This window comes from Conger conger, chromosome 7 (genome assembly GCF_963514075.1).
Source record: "Conger conger chromosome 7, fConCon1.1, whole genome shotgun sequence".
Taxonomy (NCBI): domain Eukaryota; kingdom Metazoa; phylum Chordata; class Actinopteri; order Anguilliformes; family Congridae; genus Conger; species Conger conger.
Genome location: NC_083766.1, coordinates 32,508,475 through 32,534,086, shown reverse-complemented (window position 1 = coordinate 32,534,086; position 25,612 = coordinate 32,508,475). Strand labels below are relative to the sequence as shown.

At 42.0% G+C, this 25,612-nt stretch overlaps 2 protein-coding genes across 5 annotated transcripts in view; one reads left to right on the top strand and one right to left on the bottom strand.

Moving 5' to 3' along the window:
* The window catches only part of caln2 (calneuron 2), a 65,736-nt gene extending 51,958 nt beyond the window's left edge, over nucleotides 1-13,778 (top strand). For 3 of the 4 annotated variants that reach the window (XM_061250027.1, XM_061250029.1, XM_061250028.1), the window contains exons 5-6: nucleotides 6,940-7,096; nucleotides 13,651-13,778. In XM_061250027.1, the coding sequence (XP_061106011.1) occupies nucleotides 6,940-7,096; nucleotides 13,651-13,778 (285 nt within the window). Of the gene's footprint in view, nucleotides 1-6,939; nucleotides 7,097-7,174; nucleotides 7,255-13,650 lie in introns of those variants that run through there. The other variant, XM_061250031.1, reaches the window with a different exon arrangement.
* Nucleotides 13,779-19,647: 5,869 nt separating this feature from the next.
* Nucleotides 19,648-25,500, bottom strand: sdf2 (stromal cell-derived factor 2). Its single transcript, XM_061248377.1, has 3 exons — nucleotides 25,274-25,500; nucleotides 24,654-24,850; nucleotides 19,648-21,422 (listed from the first exon to the last, which is right to left on the bottom strand). The coding sequence occupies exons 1-3, from the start codon at nucleotides 25,446-25,448 to the stop codon at nucleotides 21,123-21,125; spliced, it is 672 nt and encodes a 223-aa protein (XP_061104361.1). The 5' UTR covers nucleotides 25,449-25,500; the 3' UTR covers nucleotides 19,648-21,122.
* Nucleotides 25,501-25,612: the final 112 nt, after the last annotated feature.

Sequence of the window (25,612 nt, the reverse complement as noted above, 5' to 3'; positions counted from 1 at the left end):
ATGTGTTTGGTGCGCATTGCAGTTGCATTGCGGTACTTTTTCAGGAAAGAAAATTATGATTAAATAACTAAGAATGATGTGAAATACTACATTCAAAAGTGGTAGACTGTGCATCAAAATTTTATAAAGAATTTGAGATATTCCATGGGTATGTTGTACCATAAATTAAAATGCAATAGGTGACACATATATAATTTATCCTCTTTTTGGTTATTACTTAATTGCATCTTGGCTTTGATCTTAAGCTATGCCACATCATTACTGTTATTAATCATATTATTATAATTTGTCCCTTTGAAAAATTGTAGTCATAATACTTACTAGTTATATAGATTATTTATAAAACAAGCAGTTACTCTTGTTCTTTTGGGTTGTGGAAACAGTTTGGAAGTCAGTCTGTCATGAATAGTAAAGCATTTTGTGATGTACTGCATTACTGAGGATTTTATATTCTTTTTTTCTGTGAAATCCTTTCCATGCAACCTTGTAACTGTTCCGAATTGTCAGTATGATCCTGTTGTTTAATGTTCCGAGTTTAGTGGTGCGTCTAACTGAAAGTAGTGCTGACTTAAACCAAAGTGACACACCTAAGTTCAGCCATTAAAGAAATTCAGCCCAGGTTCAGCCACCAATAAAGAACTTGGCTGTTCTCCTTTTCCGCTGACAAGCATAACAACTCTCATTCCTACATAAAAGGTGGCCTACAGCAGTGAGTCCTCGGGACCCACTTGCCAGAAGGTTTTTGTTGTAAGCAGAAACTCACACACCTGTTGTAACTAATAAAGGGCATTTTTGATGGTTTGAATTGTTCAGTCATTAAATCAGGTGTGTGAGTTTCTGGTTATAACAAAAACCTTCTGGAAAATGGGTCCTGATGAGTTGAGAAACACTGGCCTACAGTATATATAGGGACAGGAGGCAGAGCTGCTCTGTGCCGAACCAATAAACAGCAAGGGCGTGTCTTAGCCCCGTTTGGTTGATGGAAGTATATGAACTTTTCCTGGCTGAAGCAGAAAGAGAGAAAGAAATTTCAGAATCATAGCGCAACACTCAAGTGCTCAAAGTTTCAGAGCCGTCAAGCCTGTTGCCTGGCGACATGCATTACCGTCGTGCTTGTGTGAAAAGATAACCTTGGTCACCTTGTCAAAATATTCGCTGCAAGAGAGACCTAGCCTGAAGGTACTGTTTTCTCTGTAGTCTCTAAAAGTGACTGCTGATTTCATCAGGCGGGTGTCATTTCTGGTTGGGTTTTGAAGTGAGAAGTTAATCTGGTGGGCTATTGACCCTACTTGAAAACAGAAGCACTTTTTCCGTCCTGTACTGTCACCTTCAGAGACACATCTCAGCAGTTTAGTCACATAGTCTGTAGAGCCAAACTGCAACCTCACCAAAATGATGAAGTAGGACGTTCGCTACGGTGCTGTTGTGAGCTACAGAACCTCTGGAATACACTGGTTTGTCAAAGGTACCTCCAAACAGAGTTAAACAGGGTGCATTTGCATGTCTATCTATGAAGACTGCAAATGTTTTCACTGCAATCAATATTCAATATTCAGATTACTGCCTAAAACAAATCCAATTAATGACTATTGGTGATTAATTGATGCCAAGGAAATGCAAAGGATAAATTCTCAAAGGTTAAATTCACTGGGACAATTCCCATACAAAAAAAGTTTTTATAAAACTGAGACAGCAGAGTAGCCTAATAAATACAGGGATTTATGCAATTCTGTTTTACATACTATTGCAATAACTGTATTTATTATTGAAGTGATTTATCTGAAAGAATACATTTGAATATATAGTACGTGTTGACCTACATTAATAACATAAGACTTATGGAAGGAAAACTGCCAAATCCCTGTATTTATATTAGCACAAATTACTAAAAAAATAAAGCAGTCATGAATAAGATTATCAGACAGTGGCAATTTGTTACCATTTTGTCGGATCAAAAAAAGAAAATTAGGGTCGTTCACTAAACACCACTTACATTTTTGTATTGGCAATTTAACATTAAACCCATGTAGGGCCTTGGGGGCATGCACAATGACAGTTTGCAGAAGTAAATTTTAACGGAATAAAGGGAAAAAATAAAACTCTAAATCAAGAAACATATCTTCCCAACAGTAGTATGATTGGAAGGACAGGGTGGCTTGACCTTCATGGCTTGAACATATCTCTTATATGATAAATTTGATAAAGAAAATTCACAGTTTCAAATGTAACATGATTCTACTCGTAATTATTCAGAAGAGCATTTTCAGGGGATGAATGTCTAGTGTCTGCAGTCAGTCCTCCTCATGAAGGGAAATGGAACACAATGTTGGAGAGAGGTGTTTGATCGGAAAGGAAAGCAGGGCACGGAATCATGCCACTAATTCCTGTTAAGTAGATTGATTCACAAATTCAATAGGCTCCCTGCTGTTTACAGGAGGCTCAATGCAGCAATCTGTGCCCAGTCGGCGAATTGTTAGGGTTACTGTTTTCAAAACAGAAGGCTTCATTTTTGCCTGTTTTTTTCTCATATTAGCCATTAGTTGCGTTCAGACCTGGGTCAAGTACATAATTGCTTTGGATTCAAATGCTTTCCTGTGCTCGATTGACCTTGTCTGGTGCAATTGAGCCAACCAAGACAACAAGAAGGTGGAGTTTGCACTTTTTGAGTATATTTAGTAGGTTGAAATAAACCAAACTCAAACCAAGCAGTGTGTAGAAAAGTATCTGAATCCAAAACAATTACGTATTTCACCCAGGTCTGGTTGTGTTCTTAAGAGATCAATTCTGTCCTGTGTCCTTGGCACTTTTTTCTACTGTTGTCTATTGATTAGTAGTCAAGACAAGAGTTTGCAGAAGTGCAACATGGCTCCTTTGAAATGGCATGGGACGTACTATATTCTGCTCATTCATGCTTTGCGTTTCCTCAGACCATGGGAAACGTGCGTAAATGGTATGCTATTTTTGCAATATAAGTCCTTGATCAGGGCCAGTGTTTGTGTCCTTGCTGTCAGTTAAAGTGGCTGACTGTAAAGTATGAAAGCTGCTCAGTACCTTTCCTGTAAAGTGTGTGAGGATAGCTGTTTGTCTCCTGCGGGGATAATACAATAAGCATAATGCAGACCTGATGTCATCTTGCCTTTATAAAACAGGCAGGAGCGCCACAGGTCACATGGTGCATTGTTAACAACCAATAGAACAGGGATTGTTAACTCTAGCCCTCAAATCCAAATCCAGCCCTGGTTTTCTTTTCTCTCGGGTAATTAGTGCTACTGATTGGCTAGACTGCCTCCACACCCGACTCCCAGGTAAAGGAAGGGTTGAAAACTAGCACCAGTTCTCGCCCCTTGAGGACTGTGAGTTGCTGATCTCTGCAGTAGGACAATACAGGCCAGTGACCAGTGGATACTTTCTGGCCATACTTATGGGCTTGGTATTAGCAAGAATTGGTATTATTTTTTACGTTTGTTTGAATTCAGTCTGAAAATAATAATGGGAGCTGCAGGTATGCATAATCGAAGACCAGGATTGATTTCCTTTTTTTGTGAATGGTGTAGGGTTGCCATATGGACGCTGAAATAGAGTCCATTCCTCCGCTCCCACATACATCCTGCACATTTCACAAAACACTCCTGCTGCCCAGACAGCCTCCTTCTCCTCAGAAGATGAGAAAGCTAGCAGCAACCGTGGATTAGTATGCTGCCAGCATCTCAGGCTTTTCAAAGCATTTTTCAGTCTGCCTTGGACAGGGGCGGAGTGAGGTTCTCGGGCTGGCTAGGGGAAACAGCGGTGTCTCCGCTGATGGCTTCAGGAGATTCTGGCCATTGCTAGGCTTTGATTGACACTGAGTAGAAGGCACAGGCTGACTTGATGTAGCATCACTGTAGTTGCCGTAGTGTCCTGTGGAGGCCAAAGTACTTTACGGTCCTCCAATTAGCTAACCAAGCATTAGGTTGCATCTGGAATCTCTGCTGTTACGCAGAACAGAAGAATAGGCTTGAGCCCAGATATCCCGGTCCAGGCCACCGGGTCACTCTCCACTCTGCCTGCCCCGCCCCTTTCCCTGCCCATGTTCTGGCATCTGGTCTCTGCCTCCTTGCACCTGCCCATGTTTCCTTCCCATGACCACCCACCTATCGCTTTCATTGCATAAAAACATGTACAGATTTGCCACTGTTTGCACTGGTCAAAAAAAAAAAGGATTATGAAACAAATCTCCCTGGCATTCCCTTGAGTGAAGTTTGGGTTGTGAGAAGGTCAAGCAAATACAACTAGGGCCTGATCATCCTCTGTGAGAACACACACTGCATGTGTCCCAGAAAAACAACAATGCAAAGCTCATCTGCTTGGCTGATATGTTCAGTCTCAGTTGGAAATAAATCATGAGCAGTGCTGGATAAGGACTGCTTAGAGGGAAAGGACAAACGGGGGAATCTGGCACTTCAGAGCCACATCAATGAGATCACTATAGTAATCACACCAATGGCCACAGTGAATATAGCCTTGAATTTATAAACTTGTTTTCTGATAACATGCTACTGGAGTGGTTTTCTGATGCAAGGTAGGATTATGAAAATGGGTTTAAGACAGATGTATTCAATTCTGCGAAGCAAGTGGAGCCTTAATTATTGAGTATTACAAAGGTGGATTTTTTTATTTAAGATTGTAATTGTCTGTGCTGAGTCTCTCAAGTGTGTGATTCCTCCTGCGTTTTTCCTTTTCTTTGTGTGGCTGCAGCCTTGGCCAGGTCTCTCATGAAAAAGAGTCTTCTTTTTTAAATCTCAAGGCACTTCCTGGTTACATAAAGGTTAAATAAATAAAATAAAGTAAATAGAGCTACTTATTTCCAGTGCGGCCCCAAATAGTAGAGATATGTCAGGGTCTGTCTTCACATTACTTTGAATAAGTCTAGTGCTAGAGCTCTCACAGCAGGAGAAAATGTTATTTTACAGCGGTCGCACACAAGCAGGATGCTGTATCTTAGCAGACAAAGACAAGATTGTTCTGCTCTTTCTGGCACATTACAAACACTTTGTTAATAATTAAAAACCAGATACAATAAGCAATTTCATTTATTTATGCATTAAATAAATACTTTTAAAAATAAATACATTTTAAAAACATGTGGTTGTATTCTCAATCCAGTGCTTGCAAATGTTTATTTGCTTGACATGGGATTTATCCCTTTTCAAGCCATTTTAAGAGTAGGAAATGTGTCATTGTCAAATCATTCTATGTAACCTCTGGAGCAGCGATACTTAACGTCCTGTGGGCCACAGTTTGCTTCAGTCGTGCGCTACACCTCCTGATTTTACTAATTAGCTTATTTTCTGGAGCAGGAAAATAATTAGCGGATGTGGATGTGTTAAGTATCGCTGCTCTCGAGACTGTTGTGTGTGAAGGAGATCAGCAGTTTCTGAGATTCTCAACCACCCTGCCTGGCACCAACAATCATTCAACAGTCAAAGTCACTTAGATCATATTTCATCCCCATTCTGATGTTTGGTCTGATCAACAACTAAACCTCTTGACCATGTCTGCATGCTTTTATGAGTTGCTGCCACATGATGGGCTGATTAGATATCTGCATTAACAAGCTGGTGTACAGGTCTAGCTAATAAACTGGTCACTGAGTCTATATCCAAGTTTTTTCACAATGTTCTGCTTTTAGAAATTTGGCTGTGTGCTTATAAATATTTTGTTTTTTAAAAATGTTTTCAAACAACAGCAGTATTTCTTAATCTTACAGTTTCAGCCAATTGTTTTTGTTTGCTCATTCCATTGTGTGGCACTGTTTGCGGTCCAAGAACAGTCTTTGTTGAAAGATGCTGACGTGGCCAGTTTCCTAAAAATGATGGCCTTTTTTTCAAAATAGGGAGCTACTCTCTGTACTGTATTCGTTAAGGAACTTGCAAGTGGCACATCCAGATGAGGCACTTGCTCTCAGTACAGAGGTGCTCAGTGGAGCTTAGCTAGCGCCCCCTCCTGGATAGAATGAGGACATTGCAGCAATGCTACAGCCCTTGAGCATTATAAACGAGCAATTCAGGAAAAACAGGTAAACATGTTTTCAGCCACAGAAAGGCTTTTTTAAATTCAATTTGGCACCCAACGTGGGACTGTGTATTTCCAATTCCCAAAGCAATTTAGAATGTCTGATAAGGCACGTTCATACATGATCCCACTGCCAATTCTGGAGAGTGTAGACATCTGTGGTTCTCCTCCAAAACACGTGGTGTCTCCAGCCTGCTTCTTTTCACACTGCAGCCCAGACCCAAGCTCACACTGGCCAGAATCAGAGGAAGACCATTTCTCTGTGGTTTTGACGTGCAGTCCACAGGTACAGGATTGACGAGCAGGGGTCGCAAACAACGACCGCTACTTTACTGAACCCTCCTGTACCCTGGGCGATGCAATTGGCAACTATGCATTGCCCTATGGAGCTACCGGATATAGTCAGCACTGGCACAGTCCAGATTCGAGCCGAGACCAAAGGTGGCTTAATTAAACACCACAAAAGGGGGAGTAACAGGCCAATTCCATCCAGAAATGTCTATCAACTGGTTATGTGGCTAGCTATCCTAAATAAAAAACCTGAAAAAAAGCAGTGATGACAGATGAACTGGAAGCTGATTTGGGAATGAAAGAGCCTGCTTCTGAAAAGATGGTTATGTTACATGAGCTGCCAGGAAGCTACTCTTTTGGAAGAAAACTAGCCAGAAGGCAGGAAACGGGCACTTCATAAGCACTAACTAGGCTTCCTTCATAATCAGTTTTTTCCCTCCAAACCATTTTCGTCTCTCTTAATAAATCACTAGCAAAAAAGGGATTAAAGGAAGGATTGTGAGTTGCTGCTGCTATTGTACTATTGCGTGGGCTGAGTTTGTTTGTATCCGTCTTTCCCAGCATGTGATTTGTGCTTTTTTCCCCTTTTCGTTCTAGTTTGACATGCAGAGAATAACGCTGGAAGAGCTGAAGCACATCCTGTTCCATGCCTTTAAGGACCACCTGACGATGAAGGACATTGAGAACATCATCATCACGGAGGAGGAGAGTCTGAACGAGAACTCCGGGAACTGCCAGACGGAGTTTGAAGGAGGTGAGGGGAGATGTCCGATAGGCTGGGACAGCCTGCCCTCCCATGACCATTTGCTCTTTGTGTCTCTCTTCCCGTCAGTAGGAATCCCGGTCCGTGTGCATTTTGCCAGCATCGGTTACTGTCAAAAGAGTGGTTTGTAAGTTATTGATGAAGTGCCTACATTACCGTTTTTGAAACCTTGGTCATCCATGGATCAGGCAGTAAGTATAGTATCACCAATCTGCGTTCTAGCTGTGCGTGCGTTTTGCATTTTTCTCATTAAGATAATGTGAGTATGCTGGAAGAATTTTTTTTTGGGTGTGTTAATAAGGCAATTATAAAAATGGATTGTGCTTTACATTGTAACTGTTAGTATTTTATGAAGGAGTGCGTTTTTTTTGTTTGCCATTCAATTCCCTGCACAAATTGTCTCACTTTGAAAATAGGGCTGATTGGTCACACTTTTATTGCATACAGGAAGGCAACTATTTAGGTGTATGGGTAAAAAAGAAAATTGCATGACTGTAGATCAACCTTTGTACCTGACTCATATGCGAGAACCCCATTTATCTTACCTTTATAAAATCCGCCCTCACAAATGACATTTCATTACATTAAGTAAGGAGAGAGCAGACTATGAGAAGCTGACTGTGTATTAAACCTGGCTGCACCAGCACTATGTTAAAATGTGAGTGAAGAAAGGCAGATATTGTTCCATGATTTCCACATTATTTACCCATCATGCTGCATTTGTTATAGTGCCCTTAGCATTAGAGCTACCCCAGTGTTCTCTGTACACAAGGGACTGGAGATTAGAGTTGCAGTAAAGTGTTTCAAAATAAATGAGAAATATGAAACATAAGAAAAACAAGAACGTTTAATTATGAGACATGCCAGGAAGTGGCGAAAACAATTGATGGTTTTCAACAAAGCCAACAGCAGAATGGAGTGAGTAACAATGCTGATGGCAACAGAAAACCTTTCACAGTCCCTGGGCCTGAGCCAGGTGCCAAATAATGGTGTGCATTTAAAGCGTGTGTGTGGGGGGTGGGGGGGGGGGGGGGTCACGTGCATGTGGTGGGGATGACTCAGCTCAAAACTGCGTCTGATGCTGGGGTTAGGGTCATAAATAACACGATGTGCCCAACATGCCACTCTGACTGGCACTACTGTTGGCGTGGGACATGGACCAGCCCTGTCTGGTAGTCTCACCCTCACATTACATTTACATTTTAGTCATTTGGCAGACGCTTTTAATCCAAAGCGACTTACAAGTGCATAGGTTCTACCATAAGTCAAAGCATCACATCCAGAACTAGCAAAATACACATGAAATGCTGTTCTAAACATAGTTGTCATCATAAGTTTTTTTTTTTTTTTTTTTGGGGGGGGGGTGGGGGTTAGACAAGGATAGGGATATCAGAAAGGAGGGGCAGGGGAAATCAGGAGGGAGGACTAAGGTAGAGTTTAAAAAGGTGGGTTTTAAGTCTGCATCGAAATAGGGGGAGGGATTCTGCTGTTCTGACAGTGGTAGGCAAGTCATTCCACCACTGAGGAACCAGAACAGAAAACAGGCGTGAACGTGCAGCTCGACCGCCAGGTGCACGTAGAGAGGGAACCATAAGGCCACCAGAGCTGGCAGACCGGAGTGGTCTAGCTGGGGAGTAGGGAGTGATCAAGGATTGTATATAAGGTGGGGCAGTCCCCTTAGCAGCCCGAAATGCCAACACTAGGGCCTTGAAACGGATGCGTGCGGCAATAGGAAGCCAGTGGAGGCCAATGAGAAGCGGGGTGACATGAGCCGACCTGGGCTGACTGGTGATCAGGCGGGCTGCAGCATTCTGGACCAGCTGGAGGGGCTTGATGGCACACGCTGGGAGACCGGCTAGGAGGGAGTTGCAGTAATCCAGGCGGGAAATGACGAGCGCCTGGACTAGGAGCTGGGTGGCTTTCTCAGTCAGGAGATGACGGGTACGGCGTATATTATACAGAAAGAACCTGCAGGTTCTGGCAGTGGAGGATACTTCTGGAGCCAGGGTGAGGCAGTTATCAAGAGTCACCCCAAGATTCTTTGCCGGACGGGAGGAGGAAACTACAAAGTCCTCAACAGTCAATGAGAGGTCGATTGACAGAGAGGACTTAGCAGGGATGTAGAGAAGCTCAGTTTTGGCAAGGTTGAGCTTCAGGTGGTGAGAAGTCATCCACGCAGAGATATCAGCCAAGCAGGCAGAGATTCGTGTGGTGACTTGGGTGTCGGGGGGGAAGGAGATAAAGAGTTGGGTGTCATCAGCGTAAGTGATAAGAAAAGCCATGGGAAGAGATAACAGAACCAAGAGACATGGTGTATAGCGAGAAGAGGAGAGCCCTGCGGGACTCCAGTTCGTAGGGGGTGAGGGTCGGAGACTGAGCCCCTCCAAGTCACCTGGTAGGAGCGACCAGAGAGGTAGGAGGAAAACCAAGCGAGTGCAGACCCTGTGACACCCATCCCAGACAGCGATGAGAGCAGAATCTCATGGTTGACTGTATCGAAGGCGGCCGACAGGTCGAGGAAGATGAGAACAGAGGAGAGGGATTTGGCTTTAGCAGAGTGGAGTGCCTCAGTGACCGCGAGCAGGGCGGTCTCAGTGGAGTGGCCACTCTTGAAGCCAGACTGGTTGGGGTCATGGAGATTGTTCTGGAGAAGATAAGTGGACAGTTGGGAGCAGACCGCCTGATCCAGAGTTTTAGCGAGAAAGGGAAGAAGAGAGACAGGCCGGTAGTTGTTCAGGGCAGAGGGGTCAAGAGTAGGTTTTTTGAGCAGGGGAGTGACTCTGGCCCTCTTCAGGGAAGAGGGCATGGTGCCGGAAGAGAGGGAGGTGTTGATTAGAGAGGAGAGAAAAGGGAGAATGTCATCAGATATAGATTGTAGGAGGGGAGAGGGGATGGGGTCAAGAGGACAGGTGGTCGGGTGGTGGGATGTAAGGAGTTTCAGTGTGTCGGCGTCAGAGAGGGGAGAAAAGGAGGTTAGGGAGTTGGGGAGGGTAGGAGGGTCAGCAGGGGTGGAGGGTTGGGAGAAGGAATTGTGAATAGCATCGACCTTCTTTTCAAAGAAGGAGACAAAGTCATCAGGTGTGAGTGATGAGGGGGATGGGGGGCCAGAAGAGAGGAGAAAGTTGAGAACAGTACACTAGTACACTACCGAAACATTTGTCTTTACACACATTTTAGTCTTATAATGAGACTTGAGACTCACAAGTAGAAAATATGAGATTGTTTTATTGTTTTATTGATAGGTCAAATTTTCTTACCCATTGGCAAATCTTGAGCTGAGTCAAACTGTCTCACCTCTTTGGCAATATTTTTATTTCGAAAAAATGTGACAGAAATAAGGTTTTAAGTCTAAATATGAGCCTAAAATGCTTGCTGAGATTGATTTATTTTGGGTTTTTGCAGTGTCGGAACGTACATCTGCAATCCTGAATCTGTGTTCTGCTGGGGGGATTTTTTTGAAACTATGAATTATTGATGAATTCATGTGCGCATGCCGTGTTACTTCCCGTGGCATTGTTCGGTCTTTGAGTGCTGAGATATTTTTTGGCACTGCGTGGCCTCTTAGGCCCAGGATTGAGAATTATGCTGTCACTTCACACAAGTTCGGCAGTACTCTGGGGTGAACTCCCGTGGCACAGTGCTTTTATCAGTAAGTGTTGTGTCCTGGGAAACAGACTCTGTGTAAGTGCTGTGTAAGTACATACTGGTGTAACTACTTAAAAGGCTAGGGCGTTGTTTGGGGTTGGCTTTGGTTAAGTGGCCCTGTGTATAGGATTGATGATATAGTGTAAGGTGTGGTTCAGGTGGTGGAAAGGGTTAGCATTAAGGGAATGCATTATTGAGGAAATATCCAAACTAATGCAAAATAAAAATGAAATAAGAAATTGCTATTTACATTTACATTTACATTTTTGTCATTTGCAGACGCAAATAATCCAAAGCGATTTACAAGTGCATAGGTTCTTCCACAAGTTAAAGCATCACATTCATAACTAGTAAAATACACATGAAGTGTTGTTCTAAACATATAATCATCATAAGTGCAATTTTGTTTTCTTCTTTTTTTTTTGGGGGGGGGGGGGGGTTAGACAAGAGGGATAGGGATATCAGAAAGGGGGGCGGGGGAAATCAGGAGGGAGGACTAAGGTACAGTTTGAAAAGGTGTGTTTTTAGTCTGTGTTGAAATAGGGGGAGGGATTCTGCTGTCTTGACAGTGGTAGGCAAGTCATTCCACCACTGAGGAACCAGAACGGAAAACAGGCGTGAACCCTGCAGCTCGACCGCCAGGTGCTTGTAGAGAGGGAACCATAAGGCCACCAGAGCTGGCAGACCGGAGTGGTCTAGCTGGGGAGTAGGGAGTGATCAAGGATTGTATATAAGGTGGGGCAGTCCCCTTAGCAGCCTGAAATGCCAACACTAGGGCCTTGAATCGGATGCGTGCGGCAATAGGAAGCCAGTGGAGGCCAATGAGGAGTGGGGTGACATAAGCTGACCTGGGCTGACTGGTGATCAGGCGGGCTGCAGCATTCTGGACCAGCTGGAGGGGCTTGATGGCACAAGCTGGGAGACCGGCTAGGAGGGAGTTGCAGTAATCCAGGCGGGAAATGACGAGCGCCTGGACTAGGAGCTGGGTGGCTTTTTCCGTTAGGAGATGACGGATACGGCGTATATTGTAGAGGAAGAACCTGCAGGTTCTGGCAGTGGAGTATACTTGTGGAGCCAGGGTGAGGCAGTTATCAAGAGTCACCCAAAGATTCTTTGCCGTATGGGAGGAGGAAACTACAAAGTCCTCAACAGTCAGTGAGAGGTCGATTGCAGGGATGTAGAGAAGCTCAGTTTTGGCAAGGTTAAGCTTCAGGTGGTGGGAAGTCATCCACACAGAGATATCAGTCAAGCAGGCAGAGATCTGTGTGGTGACCTGGGTATCGGGGGGGAAGGAAATAAAGAGTTGGGTGTCATCGGCGTAAGAATGGTAAGAAAGACGGTTAACTTTGGACTGTGACGCTTGGTTTGCTTTGCTTTGGTTGATGCTTTTATCCAAAGCAACTTACACACATTCTAACAACACTAAATGATGGTTATCATTTAGTGAAGGAAAATACATTTAGATAATAGAGAAGAAAAACCAAGGCATGCTTCGTTGGGACACACTTTATGAAAAGGCTTTTCTTCCATGTCACATATCCACATAACCGTATCCAGATAGCACTCCTTCCTATATTTTTAATTGTTCTACATTTAAAGTATGTGCCAAAAGTGAGTATTAAAATGGTAAAAAAAAATTTAACATTGCTAAAATTCCTGATAAAATTGAGACAAATGATCTTCTACAATTTTAATGTTTTTTCACTTAAATAAAAAATGTATGTATTGCAATGTTCCTTGTGACTTAAAAATGCCATTCAAGAAAAATCCAGACAATTGTACGAATGCACATGCTGTTACATTTCTTAATATTTGAAGAATGGCCCAATAATTACAAATGTTTTATAAATGATCTTGTATGTTCTTATAAAATGATCTTATGAAACACAATGTGCACTACTCTTTACTAACATAGTGTTACCTATTGTTTACTCCACCATAACTTCTGAGGAACATAAAGTAGGACTGACTCCTTCCTGACACCAGGTGCATTAGTCCCAAATTTAAACTGGGTGCTATCCAAACTCTTTAATCTGTGACGTGAATCACCCCAAAACAAACCTCAAGCAAAATGTCAGTGACCTTGCGGGGGAGGTGGCTATCTTAGCCAATCTGTAGCTCAGCATAAATTCTTTTTTTTTCAAAGTCAAGGGTTTTGAGGGGCAGTGGAGGTTGGGAGAAGGAGGCTTGACATCTCTAAAGAAATGCAAAATAACAACGGTGGGAATGAGTGAGTAGAGAGAGACACAGAAAGGACATAGTCTCTCGGGGAGAAAGGAAGCACGGTGAGGCGTGTGATTACTGAGTGGGAGGTCACTGCAGGTCGACTGCAGCCTTCGTCACTTACCATCGCCTCAGCCTCTCACCGGAGCGGCTGGGTGTCACCTGGGATTCGGCCCTGTGTTCTGTCTGCGAGGTAGCAGCAGAACAGCACATCATCTGAACCAGAAACTATTCGATGGCATGGAACAGATGCCTCTCTGGAGCCATGATGGCTCTGTAAAGGCTGGTTTCCTTGGGCCCATTGTTCAGGCAGGCAGTCATCTGAAACTGTGACACAGGGTGGGTGTGTTAAATACGACGGGTTCGCTATGCGTACACTGCCTTTCTCCCAATGCTGCTTACCTGAACAGTATTTGCTGCCTCAATTCTTCTAAATGTATCTCTCCGCTTAGGAAAAGATTTTATTAGCCAGATTGTGAGTCTCTTATGTACAATGTTTTGTCAGTGCACCTTGGTGTTCATATTCACATTTTATCACATTTTTACTCAGCACACTGTGATGCATTTCAAGTCTCTGTACAGATTATACTGTGTGACAATTTGTCTCTCTAGGTTTTGCTTGGTATTGCTTGCTGTACTGATGTGCTGTTTTCTCTTTGCTTTTGTTTAAACCGCAGTCCATTCCAAAAAGAAGAACCGGCAGACGTGTGTGCGCAAGAGCCTGATCTGCGCTTTCGCCATGGCCTTCATCATCAGCGTCATGCTCATTGCAGCCAATCAGATGCTGCGCAATGGCATGGAATAGCCACACCCACTGTGAGAAAGGAGGGGGGGGGGGGGGGGTGTTCCAGAACATATCATGGGCAAAGTAATTTCTCCTCAAAAATACTTCAGAACAACAACAGAAAACAAACACCTCACTTAGTAAAAAAGAAGAAAAAAGATCCTAGGATGTTTTTTCCATGTGAGTGACACGCTAATGTCCAGCAAAACTGAAGCCAGCCGAGGGCCTCCATTTGGGGACGCCTCTTCATCTTCCTGGCAGGGACATTAAAGGGCTGACTTTCGCCTTGACCGTACTGGTTCCTTTGATGCAATAAAGTACAGGAGTTCAGAACTATCTCTCCCTGGCGGTCGCTTTGGTGTGGAAGTCTGGGACCGTATCCTCAAACGGGCTGCTGATTTAGAACCCTCACTGACGACTGGTTTTGAATCTTCTGGTTAATGTTGAATCCTGGTCGGATCTCTCTCTTCATTAACTGTTGGGATTTCTTACCGTCTAGTGGACATGATGGGTAAAGGAGCGTGAAATGGGACTCATTCATCTGCTTCTTGCTGGGTACAGTATATGTGTGTGCGCCCGTGTGTCTGTGTGTGTATGTGTGTGTCCAGGGGTCTCTCAATATAGGTCATATCTCTGTTTTTAGAGCTCACAGTTATTAGAAGTCTGATGTGTATTTATTTCTTGTGAACAGTGGATGTGTTTTATATTACAGGGGCTGTCTCTTCTTCTGTACCTAATGCATAGATACCAGCATTTACTGTAGGGGGCAGGCCATTCAGAATCAAACAGGGGCTGTGTTTTTTTTGTGTATGTAATGTTTAATTTTGAATGACTCAGGACCAGACTGCGTGCTCATTGGATCACAAAGCATAGGTCACATGGTCTCTTCATATTAGCGGTAACGAAACTGTGTGGGGCATTTTGACCTACCGGACTGTGTCTGTGGGTATAACTCGAGCATCTTCAGCAAGAGAACAAGCTTTGGCTTCCTGTGGCGATTAAATTATCTCAGAAAAGTCCTAATGTTCTCTGACAGTGGCCATGACAGCAGTGTACACATCTCACTGTCTATTTCACACTTGATCCACATCTTATTTTAATAAACACTTGCTTGCGTGCATGTGAATTGGCACCAGCCGAACATGCTCACCAATAAAGCCTGTACTACGATGGTCACACACAGAAGCTTGTTTGATAATCACAGGGTGAGGGAGGGGGGGATTTAAGGAGTTAGCTGACTCATGGTGGCACATTTTCAAGGCTGAAATCTAATTATACAAAAGCCCCAAATTAATTTCAAAGTATTTACAAAAGTTAGCTGGCTAACTCCTTAATCCTGCTCTATAAACATATTTTCCAGTTTCCTTGATAGTTTTATTTTTTTGTATTTACTCTCTCTCTACCATAATCCTCATGGACCCAGACAACAAGATGACACATCATCCCTTTATGACATTTTATATTGTGTAAAATGTTTTTTTTACATGTCTAATTTTGCCCATTAATTGAAGCCCAGACATTTTCAAATGTTCTTGTCAAAAGCTTGCGAATGTGCAAATGCAGGCTCCTAAGCTTTGCTAGTCTTTCTCTTCACCTGCAGTGCACGCCTCATCAGTGGCATAATCAAATGGTAGTGAGCTACCTAGAGGTATGGAGGTCTTATGCAAGCCATATCAGATGGACACAACTGGGCACTGAGGAAGTGGCTCTTATCAAAGGAAACTGGCTCGTATGTCACTCACAGACTCAGAACTCATGCTCAGATGGCTTGATATGTTCGTTTTCCTTGTGGGAGCAGGTCCACACTGGTGTGTGGGAGCAGGCACCCTCTGTCTGCTTTTCAGAGGATACTTCCGAACTCCTGTATAAACTCTTGTCGTAATGTAGACATTTTAACCGCCTCAAATTTTCTGAGGACTGTTTATATTTATTGCATGTTAATAAATGGAATACTGTAAATATACCCTAGACCAGGGGTTCTGCAACTCAGTCCTGTGGAACCAGAGTGTGTGCTGGTTTTCGTTACTGCCAATCTCTTGATCAATTAAGGCCGCCTTAAACATGTGTTTTAGTTATTTTCTCATTTTTCTTTAACTTACTAAGGTAATGCAGCTAAGCTATGGCTTGTTGCCATTTGCTATTTATTTTTCAGTGACTGGTTATCCACTCTTTCAGCATTTTCAGACCCTACTGATTTCACCTGTCTGCCTATCAGTTGAACAATGTAACCTCTTTCTAAAGCAATCATATGCCATAAAGCACATGAAAGACAAAATAATTTGTTTATCTCTTTAAAAGTCTTGGGATGTCAACCTGAGACAGTTAGAAATAGGTATGCATTGCACAAAGACTATGTCAGTGGTGCAATTATAGTTGTAACAAAAACCAGTATAAACCTTGTGTCTCCCACGGTTGAGTTTGAGAATCCCTGCCTTAGACTATACTAGCTGTCTCAAGTCTAGCTGATGACAGTGTGGATGTGCATGATAATGATAATTGTTAGCGCATTGTGGCATTCTGCTCAAACAGAATCAGAGATACAAGGTGGGTCGAGGACCAGACAAGGTCAATACATTGCACCCACCTGCACCTTCTGAGACAAGCCATAGAATACTGCAGGGATACTAATGCCACAAACAATAAATATCACACAGTATTGTATTCTCTACTAGTATCTGTAGAAAACAGTGTGGTTTGAAGGCCAGGGTCATAGTCAACCTTGTACAGGATAATCTGGTTGGTGGTGGTGAACCACCAAGCTGAGAAAACGGAAAACGTGTGGTTGACCAATAGGCCCATCTGGTGCCCATTTCATGAATTACAATGAATGTTTGTAATATTGGAATGTTTTCTGTCATTGGTGGTTCAATCCAAGCTAAAAAATGAATAATGGTTTTCATTTTAATGACGCATTAGTGTATTTTTGTCATTTCAGAAAATGTTTTATTTTGTTTATTTCATCTTGAAAAAAAAAAGAATAATTCAAATAATGTGTTGTATACCATAAAAGAAAACCATTTCAATAATTTACTTTTCAGTTAAATCAGCCCGCTCTGTTTGGATTGAACCACCCTACTGTCTCTAATCCACACAAAATGTAACTGTGAAATCAGAATGTTAATTTTCATTTAGATAATTAATCCAGATTATAAATGTAGTTACATAATCCGTGTTATATACATTTGCCATTTCTGATGAAGATATAAAATATTATATGTGCAATATACCGTAATTAAAGATGAATGAAATACACTTTTCAATTCCTTATGTAGTTCCATAATGTAGTTATACCACTGGGCCTTTCTGATTAAGGCTATGAAAATGTAAAAATAATATTGTAAAACCAATGAAAAGTCATTTTGTCGATCTTTTTTTCTTCTTCCTTTGTAAATTGTATCTCTGTTTCTTTTTCATGCCTCTGATGGGAATGTTATTCAGTACGAACTTGTTGGTCTTAGCCAAAGCGAAGGTTTGCTATCCATTGTGAATGAAAACATGTATTTTGGAGGGTGTAGATTACATTTGAATGTTATCATTGAGTTTTAATTACGGTGTTTTATTGGAACTTCTTTCATGGTGAAATTCATAATTGGACTACCAAGCTTGCAGCACTATTTTGGCCACTACAACTGAAATGCACACAAACTTTATTTGTATAAATTGAATAGGTAGGGGAATTTTTGAAACAGCATTTAATAGTCTTAAATATCAGTAGCATGGGGATACATTATGAACCTGTATAAACACATGTACAGTGTCTATACATATATTTACAAAATACACACAAAATTTATGGAAACTTGGCATGCAGGTAATATATGTAGACATTACGCAAGAATATATTAATAGATTAATATCTAAAAATAAATGGCTCAAATAAGCTGTAAATATTTACATCTGTACAAAATAAAATTAATGGAAATCATTTATGCAATAAAACTTTTTTTAGTAACCTGTGTATTTGTGTTTTTGTAATATTGCCTAAAAGATTGCTTTGTTGCCAAAAATGGAAGTGCATTTTGAATACATATAATGCATTTGCAGTACATAAAAAGCAGCAGAATAAATAGGCTATATGATATTGTCAAGTACAACTAAATATGAGAGAAGCAAAATGAAGATATTATTCTTGTTGATGTTTTGTTTACAACAGGTTGTTGGTGAAGTTGAACAGAACCAGTTCAGCCATCGAACACATTTTATAGCACATGCCCCTGTACTAGATTTATACTTTGTTTATTCCCTGCCCAGACCTCTGTGGTAAATTAAAACTGCCCAGAAGAACTTGGCCATAACAGAAACGTCATGAGGATACGTAATTTATATAAATGATAGTGGCAGGTTCTGAGCAGTGAAGTGCTTTTGTGAGTGGTCAAGCCTTGTGTGGCAAAAGTGCCTTCCTCTCTCTAATATAGTGAAGTCACGGCCTATGCCTTTTTCCCCCCACAGTCAGAAAATGTTCTTCTGACATGATGCACATCCTCAGAGGGAGGCCAAAGTGCTGCAGATTGCACAGGGGAACAGCATATCACACAACATTAGCCTGTCTTGGATGGCACAAGTGTGACCCATCACGACCAGCTACAAGTACAAGACCATGAATCAATATCAAGTCGAATACATACATGTTTGTTTGTTTTTTTGCCTCTATATTACATTCTGATTGAAAACTAGACTGGGACTGTACAGTATGTACAGACACCCAAACAAAACAAACATAGGCTGCTGTTGAAGGGGGTTCTGGGAGTCAATAGGGGGCACAGCTGAGTGCTGTGTAGGACATTGCATTTCACGTGCGTGAGGGGAATGGACTAAGACAAGGACCTGACTGATCCTGGTCAATCTGGCAGAAATTCTCACCTTGTAATGCTTATTTTAAATTTAGCCAATGGATTGTTCCCAACATAGGTTCACTGAATGTTCACTGCATGTCCCCTCTAGAACTTCCTCTTGAACTTGCAATTCCTCCTCTCTCTGAAATCTCTTTTAAAATCAGTAGGGAAAAATAAGTTTGAATTTCAATAAAACTTTTGGCTATGAAGCTACGGTTCTCAGACACAATAAGGTCAACTGGCTCTTTTAGCTATTGTTTTTTCTTCTTTTCTTTTCCAAGGGGATAGGCACTGGAGAGATGGAAATAGTCCATACTATTTTCTCCTCTCCTTATTTTTTCCATAAAACTCAACTAGTACAAAACCAAAAAGAAATGCAAATAATAAAGCTATGGACCTGCAGTTTTGACAGTGTGCGGACACACAGCTGGGCTTTCCCTGGTAATGAGAAGAATCTATTCTCGGGGAGAAACCGAGAGCGAGACACTTAATGGAAACTGAAAAGAGCTTGAGGCAGAAACGGAGAAGGAAGTGTCAGTGATGATCATATCCTGCTGGAGTACAGAATGTGGGCTTTTTCAGTCTTGTTTAATTATTTCCATTTTTCCTGGTTTATTTACTCGTTTGTCCCCCATTTTGCTCTTAAACATTGTTTTTGATGCATCATTTGCAATATAATCGGAATTTTCAAAATATTCAAACCCTTGCATGCCTTTCTCTGCAGTCACACAAACATAAGAGTCATTTCCAGGAAGTGTTTTCAAACACCTCTAGACCTCTAGAGTGATAGGTGGCTGGGCAGGTGATAGTAGCAAATGTATAAAAGTCATATTCGCTCACAGTTTTGATTAACAAAATATTAACCAGAGCCATGAAATCATGCTATGCATTTAAGATACGTTCATCAAACAGCAAAATTCTAGTTTCCAAGCATAGTTATTTTTCCCTTGATACCAGTTGATTAGACATTGTGAATGGGGGAACAATATCTATTGGAGCCAGTTAAGCCCTATTGCTAAATGGGAAAACTTCAACTGGACCTTAACAAATAACAGACGTTTAGAGAACATGAGAAGTTGTTTATTTGAGGTATATCTTACATTTGTTTCTGGTACAAACCAAGTGAAAATATTGCAACACAAACATACATACAGTGAGATTAAAAATTAAATAAAAACACTGCATGTTTTCCAGAGCTTTGCCATTGCAGTTGAAAAGTGACAATACTGATAGTGTTAACACTGAACTTAAAGCACCGGGTTTCAATGGCTTTCTTTTATTGTGACAAATCACTCATCACTATGCAGGAGTGTAACTGTAAAAAAACATGGATTGAATGGCTTTAAAACACTGCATCATAGATTTACAAATCAGGGTAAAACACAGTAAATAAAGGTAAAACACATTACTCATTTAAAAATAAAGTTTTTTCAGTTCGTTACCCTATTCACGCCTTAACTTACTTGCAAGTTAAAGTTAAGGACAAATGTTGATTGAATTTCAAAATTATATAACAGAAAATAGGAAATATTTATCAAAAAAGTAATGGGAAATGGCTGACAAATCAACTTTTACGGCCAAACAGATGATTGTGTAAATGTGCATGCATACTCAACAAGAAAACCTACGGATTAATTACTACAGGCTCAAGGTATACTGCCGTAATGCAGGTCCTACAGAGTTTTAATGTCTTTTTTAAAAGATGCATTCATACATACTATGAATCACTGCTTACCTGTACCCTGACCGCCTTTTATTCGAAACAAGTCAACATATACTACAGCGGACATCCAGCAAAAAACAATATGCGATTCATCAGGTATGGTGGTTCATTTGTTCAGATGTAAATTCCGCTGTGTATCGAGTTACCACAACAGAATATCAAAGCTGTTTAATGCAGCAGCTTAAAGTCCAATAAGTAAGTTTGCTCAGTGGCCCCAGGTCTGAAGTATATAAATGAACCAGTAAGTTTGTAAATCTAATAACAAAGGTATTTGGGGAACTGGAGAGATGGAGAGCCCTAACCTTTATAAACAAGATTTATGGGACTTCATCCATTTTTGCAACTGTGCAACTACTTCATCACATACAGACCCAGAATTCATTATGGGCATTTGATGAAAAAGAAAAAGAAAGACCCATATACCATTTTTGTCAACAAATGCCCATTACCAATTCAGGGCCTGTATAGAATGACGAAGCAGTTGCGCAGTACACACACACAAACACACACAAAAACATGTTTTGAGATCTGGGTGCTGTTGCCAACTCAATACTTTGACTCTGTAGGGAATGGAAACCAACCGCCTACATTCCACATTCGTCGTATGGTAAACAGGCAGCATTGCGGCAGGGCTGAATGAATTCACTGATTGATTTGCCAGTGATATTTGGCAGTTCTCACACACCTACTTCTGTTCTGTTTTACTTTTTTCGCGCAGTTCAGGCCTCCTGACTGTCCAGACAGCCCAGACCTTGCGGCACTTGTGCGTAGATTTGCCGGCAGCAAGGGGGAGGAGCGAGACGGCGGCGGTCAAAACTCGGTGTGGAGGGGGCTGCCGTTGTCCCTGGCCCCGGGGGTCTCGCTGGGCTTCATGAACACGCCCTCCATGGCTCTCCAGTAGTTGTGCTGGTTGGCGTTGAGCATGGCGTGCACCTCGCGCTGACCGTGGATGGGACGGCCGTACTGCTCGCCCGTCACGGACAGGAGCCCCTCGGTGGCGGTGTGCCTGAACCTCACCGACTCCTCCCGCTCCCACACCGCACCCCCGCACACCACCGTCCACTCGTCCAGGGAGTCTCCCTCGCCCTCCTCCCCAAATGCACTCACTTCCTGCGGCACAAGCACAACCAACGCAACGCTGACACATGCAGGCAACTAAATACTCCTCCTCTTGACAGTGATACCACATTAATTTTGATACTTTATTTCCCATTCATTACAGCATAAATCTCACATAAAACCTTCACTTCATAATACACTGGCTTCAGTACAGGGAAAGTGTCTTTTTCAATGCCTTGGATTCTCTTTTGTTTCACCTGAGCCCCAGTATGGATGTTCAATTATTAGTAGTTCATTAGGACTGAGCATTCAGATGTGGTATACTGTACGTGAATGCACTCAAATACAAATAGTACACCAAATGACTGTTGGAGACTATGGAGTGCCCAACTGTCAGGATCAATGAGCATTTTATCACTGAGTCCTGATATATTACAACTCCTCCAGTCATAAATTGTTCTCCCGGAATGTCTTTGCAAGAACAACCAGAAAGTAAGGATTGATGGTTACAATTAGTTTAGGACTGTCTACTATTAAATATTAAAGGATAAAGACAAATGTTATTAAAAATGTATTACCTCCAGCCAAGTACTGCACTTTCAAATGTCTTTTGAATAGTTGCAACGTGTTGTGCTGTGTATGGACTCTTTTCTCATTCAGATCCAACTCCTCTTACTTAGCTGTGTCTTGATTGTGTATTAATGTCACTATTGTGTTCTACTTTTGTTACTGTCCATCATAAATATACACATGATGCATACTCTGCATGTAGAGTAAAAGCCAGACCCGTGTTACATTAGCATAGTTAAATACCTACTGTCTGGTAATGAGTTAGCATAGCTAAGTGTTCCTTACATAGTAAAGTACCTACTGGGTCTGGCGGTGCGTTTAAAATACAGCAGCTAAGTACCTATTGGGTACGTTAATATGTTAGCATAGTGAAGTACCTACTGGGTCTGGTCATGCTCTTTTTCAGCTATAGCGGAATCCCATTATAAATGGTAATATTTGCCCAATAAATGGTCATGTACTGTACGTGTCCTTCCCTGTTGTATCTGACAAGCTTAATCATGGCCCCTGACTGTAAAATACAAGGCTCTCCTCTTTTCCCTACTGCACAGACTCTGGCTCCAATTCTTACAACATTGCAGCGCAAAAATAAGTACTTCAAGATGCTTTTCACAAGCCCATGGAAAGTCATTGGGTGACTGTTTTCTTTGAAACTTGCTAGCCATGCTATCCGAGGGAGTTTTGGCATTAGCCTGTCTGCTACCTAACATTGCTTGATAACAGCATCTAGCAGTAGCCTACTAATGTTAATGTGTGGCACTGTAGATATAATGTTGTTTGCGAACATTAGCCTACTAACACTATTGTGGGGGGAAGTCATAATCTGAATATCAGAGTTTATGCATATGTTATCGGTATAAAACCATTTGCCCGCCATGAACAACAACATGGCAAATCTTCAAGTGCTTCCACTCAGACTACCATCTGCACTGCTTTAGCCATTGACCTGCTATTACACTGGGACCTGGGGATAATACCCTGAGGCTAATTGTTGCCACAGGGCCAACAGCATTACCTACAGTGATCCCCAGCCAGCTACATCCTCAGCCTCTGGTCCAGCTCTGTGGCTGAAGCAGTTCTAAATACAGTAGCACAGGTGCCAACCTATGTCATCTCAAACAACTGGTGATGGCTGATGCCCCTGTAGTGGGTTCCCCACCCCCCATAACCAGGCACAAACAGCTAGGTTACCTCTCATCAACACTCTTCCCCTTAACAACAAATCCCACTGCATGAAAGATATCATTCCAAACAACAAGCTAGATATCAGGTGCCTCACTGAAACCCGTCTTCAACAAAATGAGTTCCTTGCACTCAACCAGCCATTCAACCTGGCTACACTTACCTGTGTGGCTTGTGGCCTGTGAGCCAGGGAAAGGGGCTTGCCATTCTCCACCATTCCTGTTTTTAGGTTACGACATTCTCCGTCCCTGCTGCTACATCTTTTGAATGCCTTGCTTTAAACTTAATGACGCCCAGCCCATGCTAACCATCCTGCTTTGTCAGTCCCCAGACCCTCCTATCCTCCTATGTGTTATCTCAGAACTGTCTTTTGCTTACTTCCATCAGCTCCTCCACCTCATCCATCCTCTCGTTTAGAGACTTTAACATCCATGTGGACACCAACAACACCCTCTCCAAAGAGTTTCTGTCCTTGCTAAACCGAGACTGCCACAACATCTCCCAGCATGTTAACATCCCCACCCATAACAAAGGCCATACACTTGACCGTGCGTGCTCATCGAAGTCCATCACCCCCACCACTCTCTACGGCTTCAATCATCATGTTGCTGACCAGCTCTCCATCCAATTATAATTATCCAGAAGTGGCAGCTGATGAAATGTGCTTCACAGAGAGCACTCACAAATCGGCAATAGAGGGTGCAATGAGCAGCATGAGTATGCATTCCAAATTCGGAAGAAAAGGCGGAAAAGCCATATAAAAAAAAGTTATGGTCAAAATACAAAAAGCTTTAGTCAATGCTAGCAGTATGCCTGAGGGTCTGGGCCCTTAGCTTCCCCACAAGCAATTTACATCTCAGACTGACTCAGGGACACCTTTTCAAGATTAAACATGTGTAACACTGGCGGGTGGATCCCTCACTAATCTAGCTATTCACTTTCAACGGTTCCCTTCTAGGGCTGCCGTCTTTCTTTGTGTTTCCAGCTAAGTACAACTACTTAATTTGACAGTTTTATTCACTATAAAGCAAATGCAGTCAGGTTAAAATGGAATCTGAAAAAGAAGGGCAAATTGCTCCTGTGATGTCTTCTAATATGACGCATTTGCCTTGGCCCTTAGCACCCCCCCTCCCTCCTCCGTTTTTCCAGATACCACTTGTGAATCACTTCCAAAAGAATAATGTCACAACGCAGTCTTTCACTTCAGTACAATTCTATTGCTGAAAGCACCAAATAACTCATAGGAGAAGACAAACAACATTCAGGGTGTCTGTACTGGTATATTGTCAAGAGCACTTTGGTTGCAGGTAAACAGTGAGTGACATTTGTTTCTTGGTAACCATTTGTAGTTCTTTGCCAGACTGAATTTGACACCAGATGCCCATTCAACAAGCTCTTAGGCTCTTTGGAACAATTTAAATGAAATGTTTTCTTATCTAGGCATGGTTTTAAAAGAATAACATTCTTGAACTTCAGAATGGTAATTACAGTGTAGTATAGTAAGACACATGTATGTCAAAACATCCTCACCTGGTTGGATGAAAGTGGTGAGGCGAAATAGTGACTGTGCAGATTGCGCCCGGTGTTGACGTGAGTGAGTCGAATGATCTGGCCGCATCTGACCGGTGTCCCGCGCTGGCACACAGCAGTACTTGTGCCTCGTACACTCCAGTAGCTGTTGCTGTCTTCCACCGTAGTCACTCCTGTCACCGACTGCTGACCGCTACCTGACAATAACATACAAGACGAATTTACTTTTTCGTCTTATGACAGTCAACAGGTGCAACGAATAAATCTAGCTAAGACTGTTATCTAGCTATAAAATGTAACAAGTAAATGGCACTGTGATAAATTCGTGTAAAACAAGTTGCTGGGTGCAACAGTTTGCTAGCTACTTACTAGCTACCTATACGCGCCAATCAATTCTGAATAAGAATAATAAGTTATGAGTTAAAGTCTGCTAACGAACAAGTTACATATCTTGCTAGCTAGTTCAGCTTCAAGTAACGTTAAATTGAATTAAATGTATATCCATCTAATTTAGCTAACTATCATGTCAGAAGTTACAAGGCGAAATTGGTCATCTAAGTTAACGTTAATTAGTGTGCAACTTAATCTATAAAAACCATTTGAATTGACACGTAACTTACCAGAACCATACCGGACATCGTGAGAATGTAATCTTACATTGTGTCTAACATTTAGTAGTTTGACGACTGATCCGCAAGTCACAAAGCCTAGTTCAGTTCCAAATGCTCGCGTACATAACCACAAAATGAGGATCGTATTTAAAAGCGTGTGTGCAGAAGTTGTACAATGATCCATTACAGCAACCAGCTCACACCGTAGTTAGCGACAGTAAAATAAATGAATTGCAAAATGCGTACGTCATCAAAGATCCTCTGGTCTAAAGGAAAAACGTGTTTTATGACAAGAGCGCCGTCTGTTGTCTAGGCATGGTAGTTACAGTTAAAAGGACACTGACCCGC

Excerpts from the sequence above, each read along its gene's own strand:
- sdf2 (XM_061248377.1), bottom strand. The coding sequence starts at position 25,448 with ATGGATCATTGTACAACTTCTGCACACACGCTTTTAAATACGATCCTC. Across the intron at positions 24,851-25,273 it reads CGATGTCCGGTATGGTTCTG|GTAGCGGTCAGCAGTCGGTG; the intron begins GTAAGTTACGTG and ends TGTTATTGTCAG. Across the intron at positions 21,423-24,653 it reads CACCACTTTCATCCAACCAG|GAAGTGAGTGCATTTGGGGA; the intron begins GTGAGGATGTTT and ends CTTGTGCCGCAG.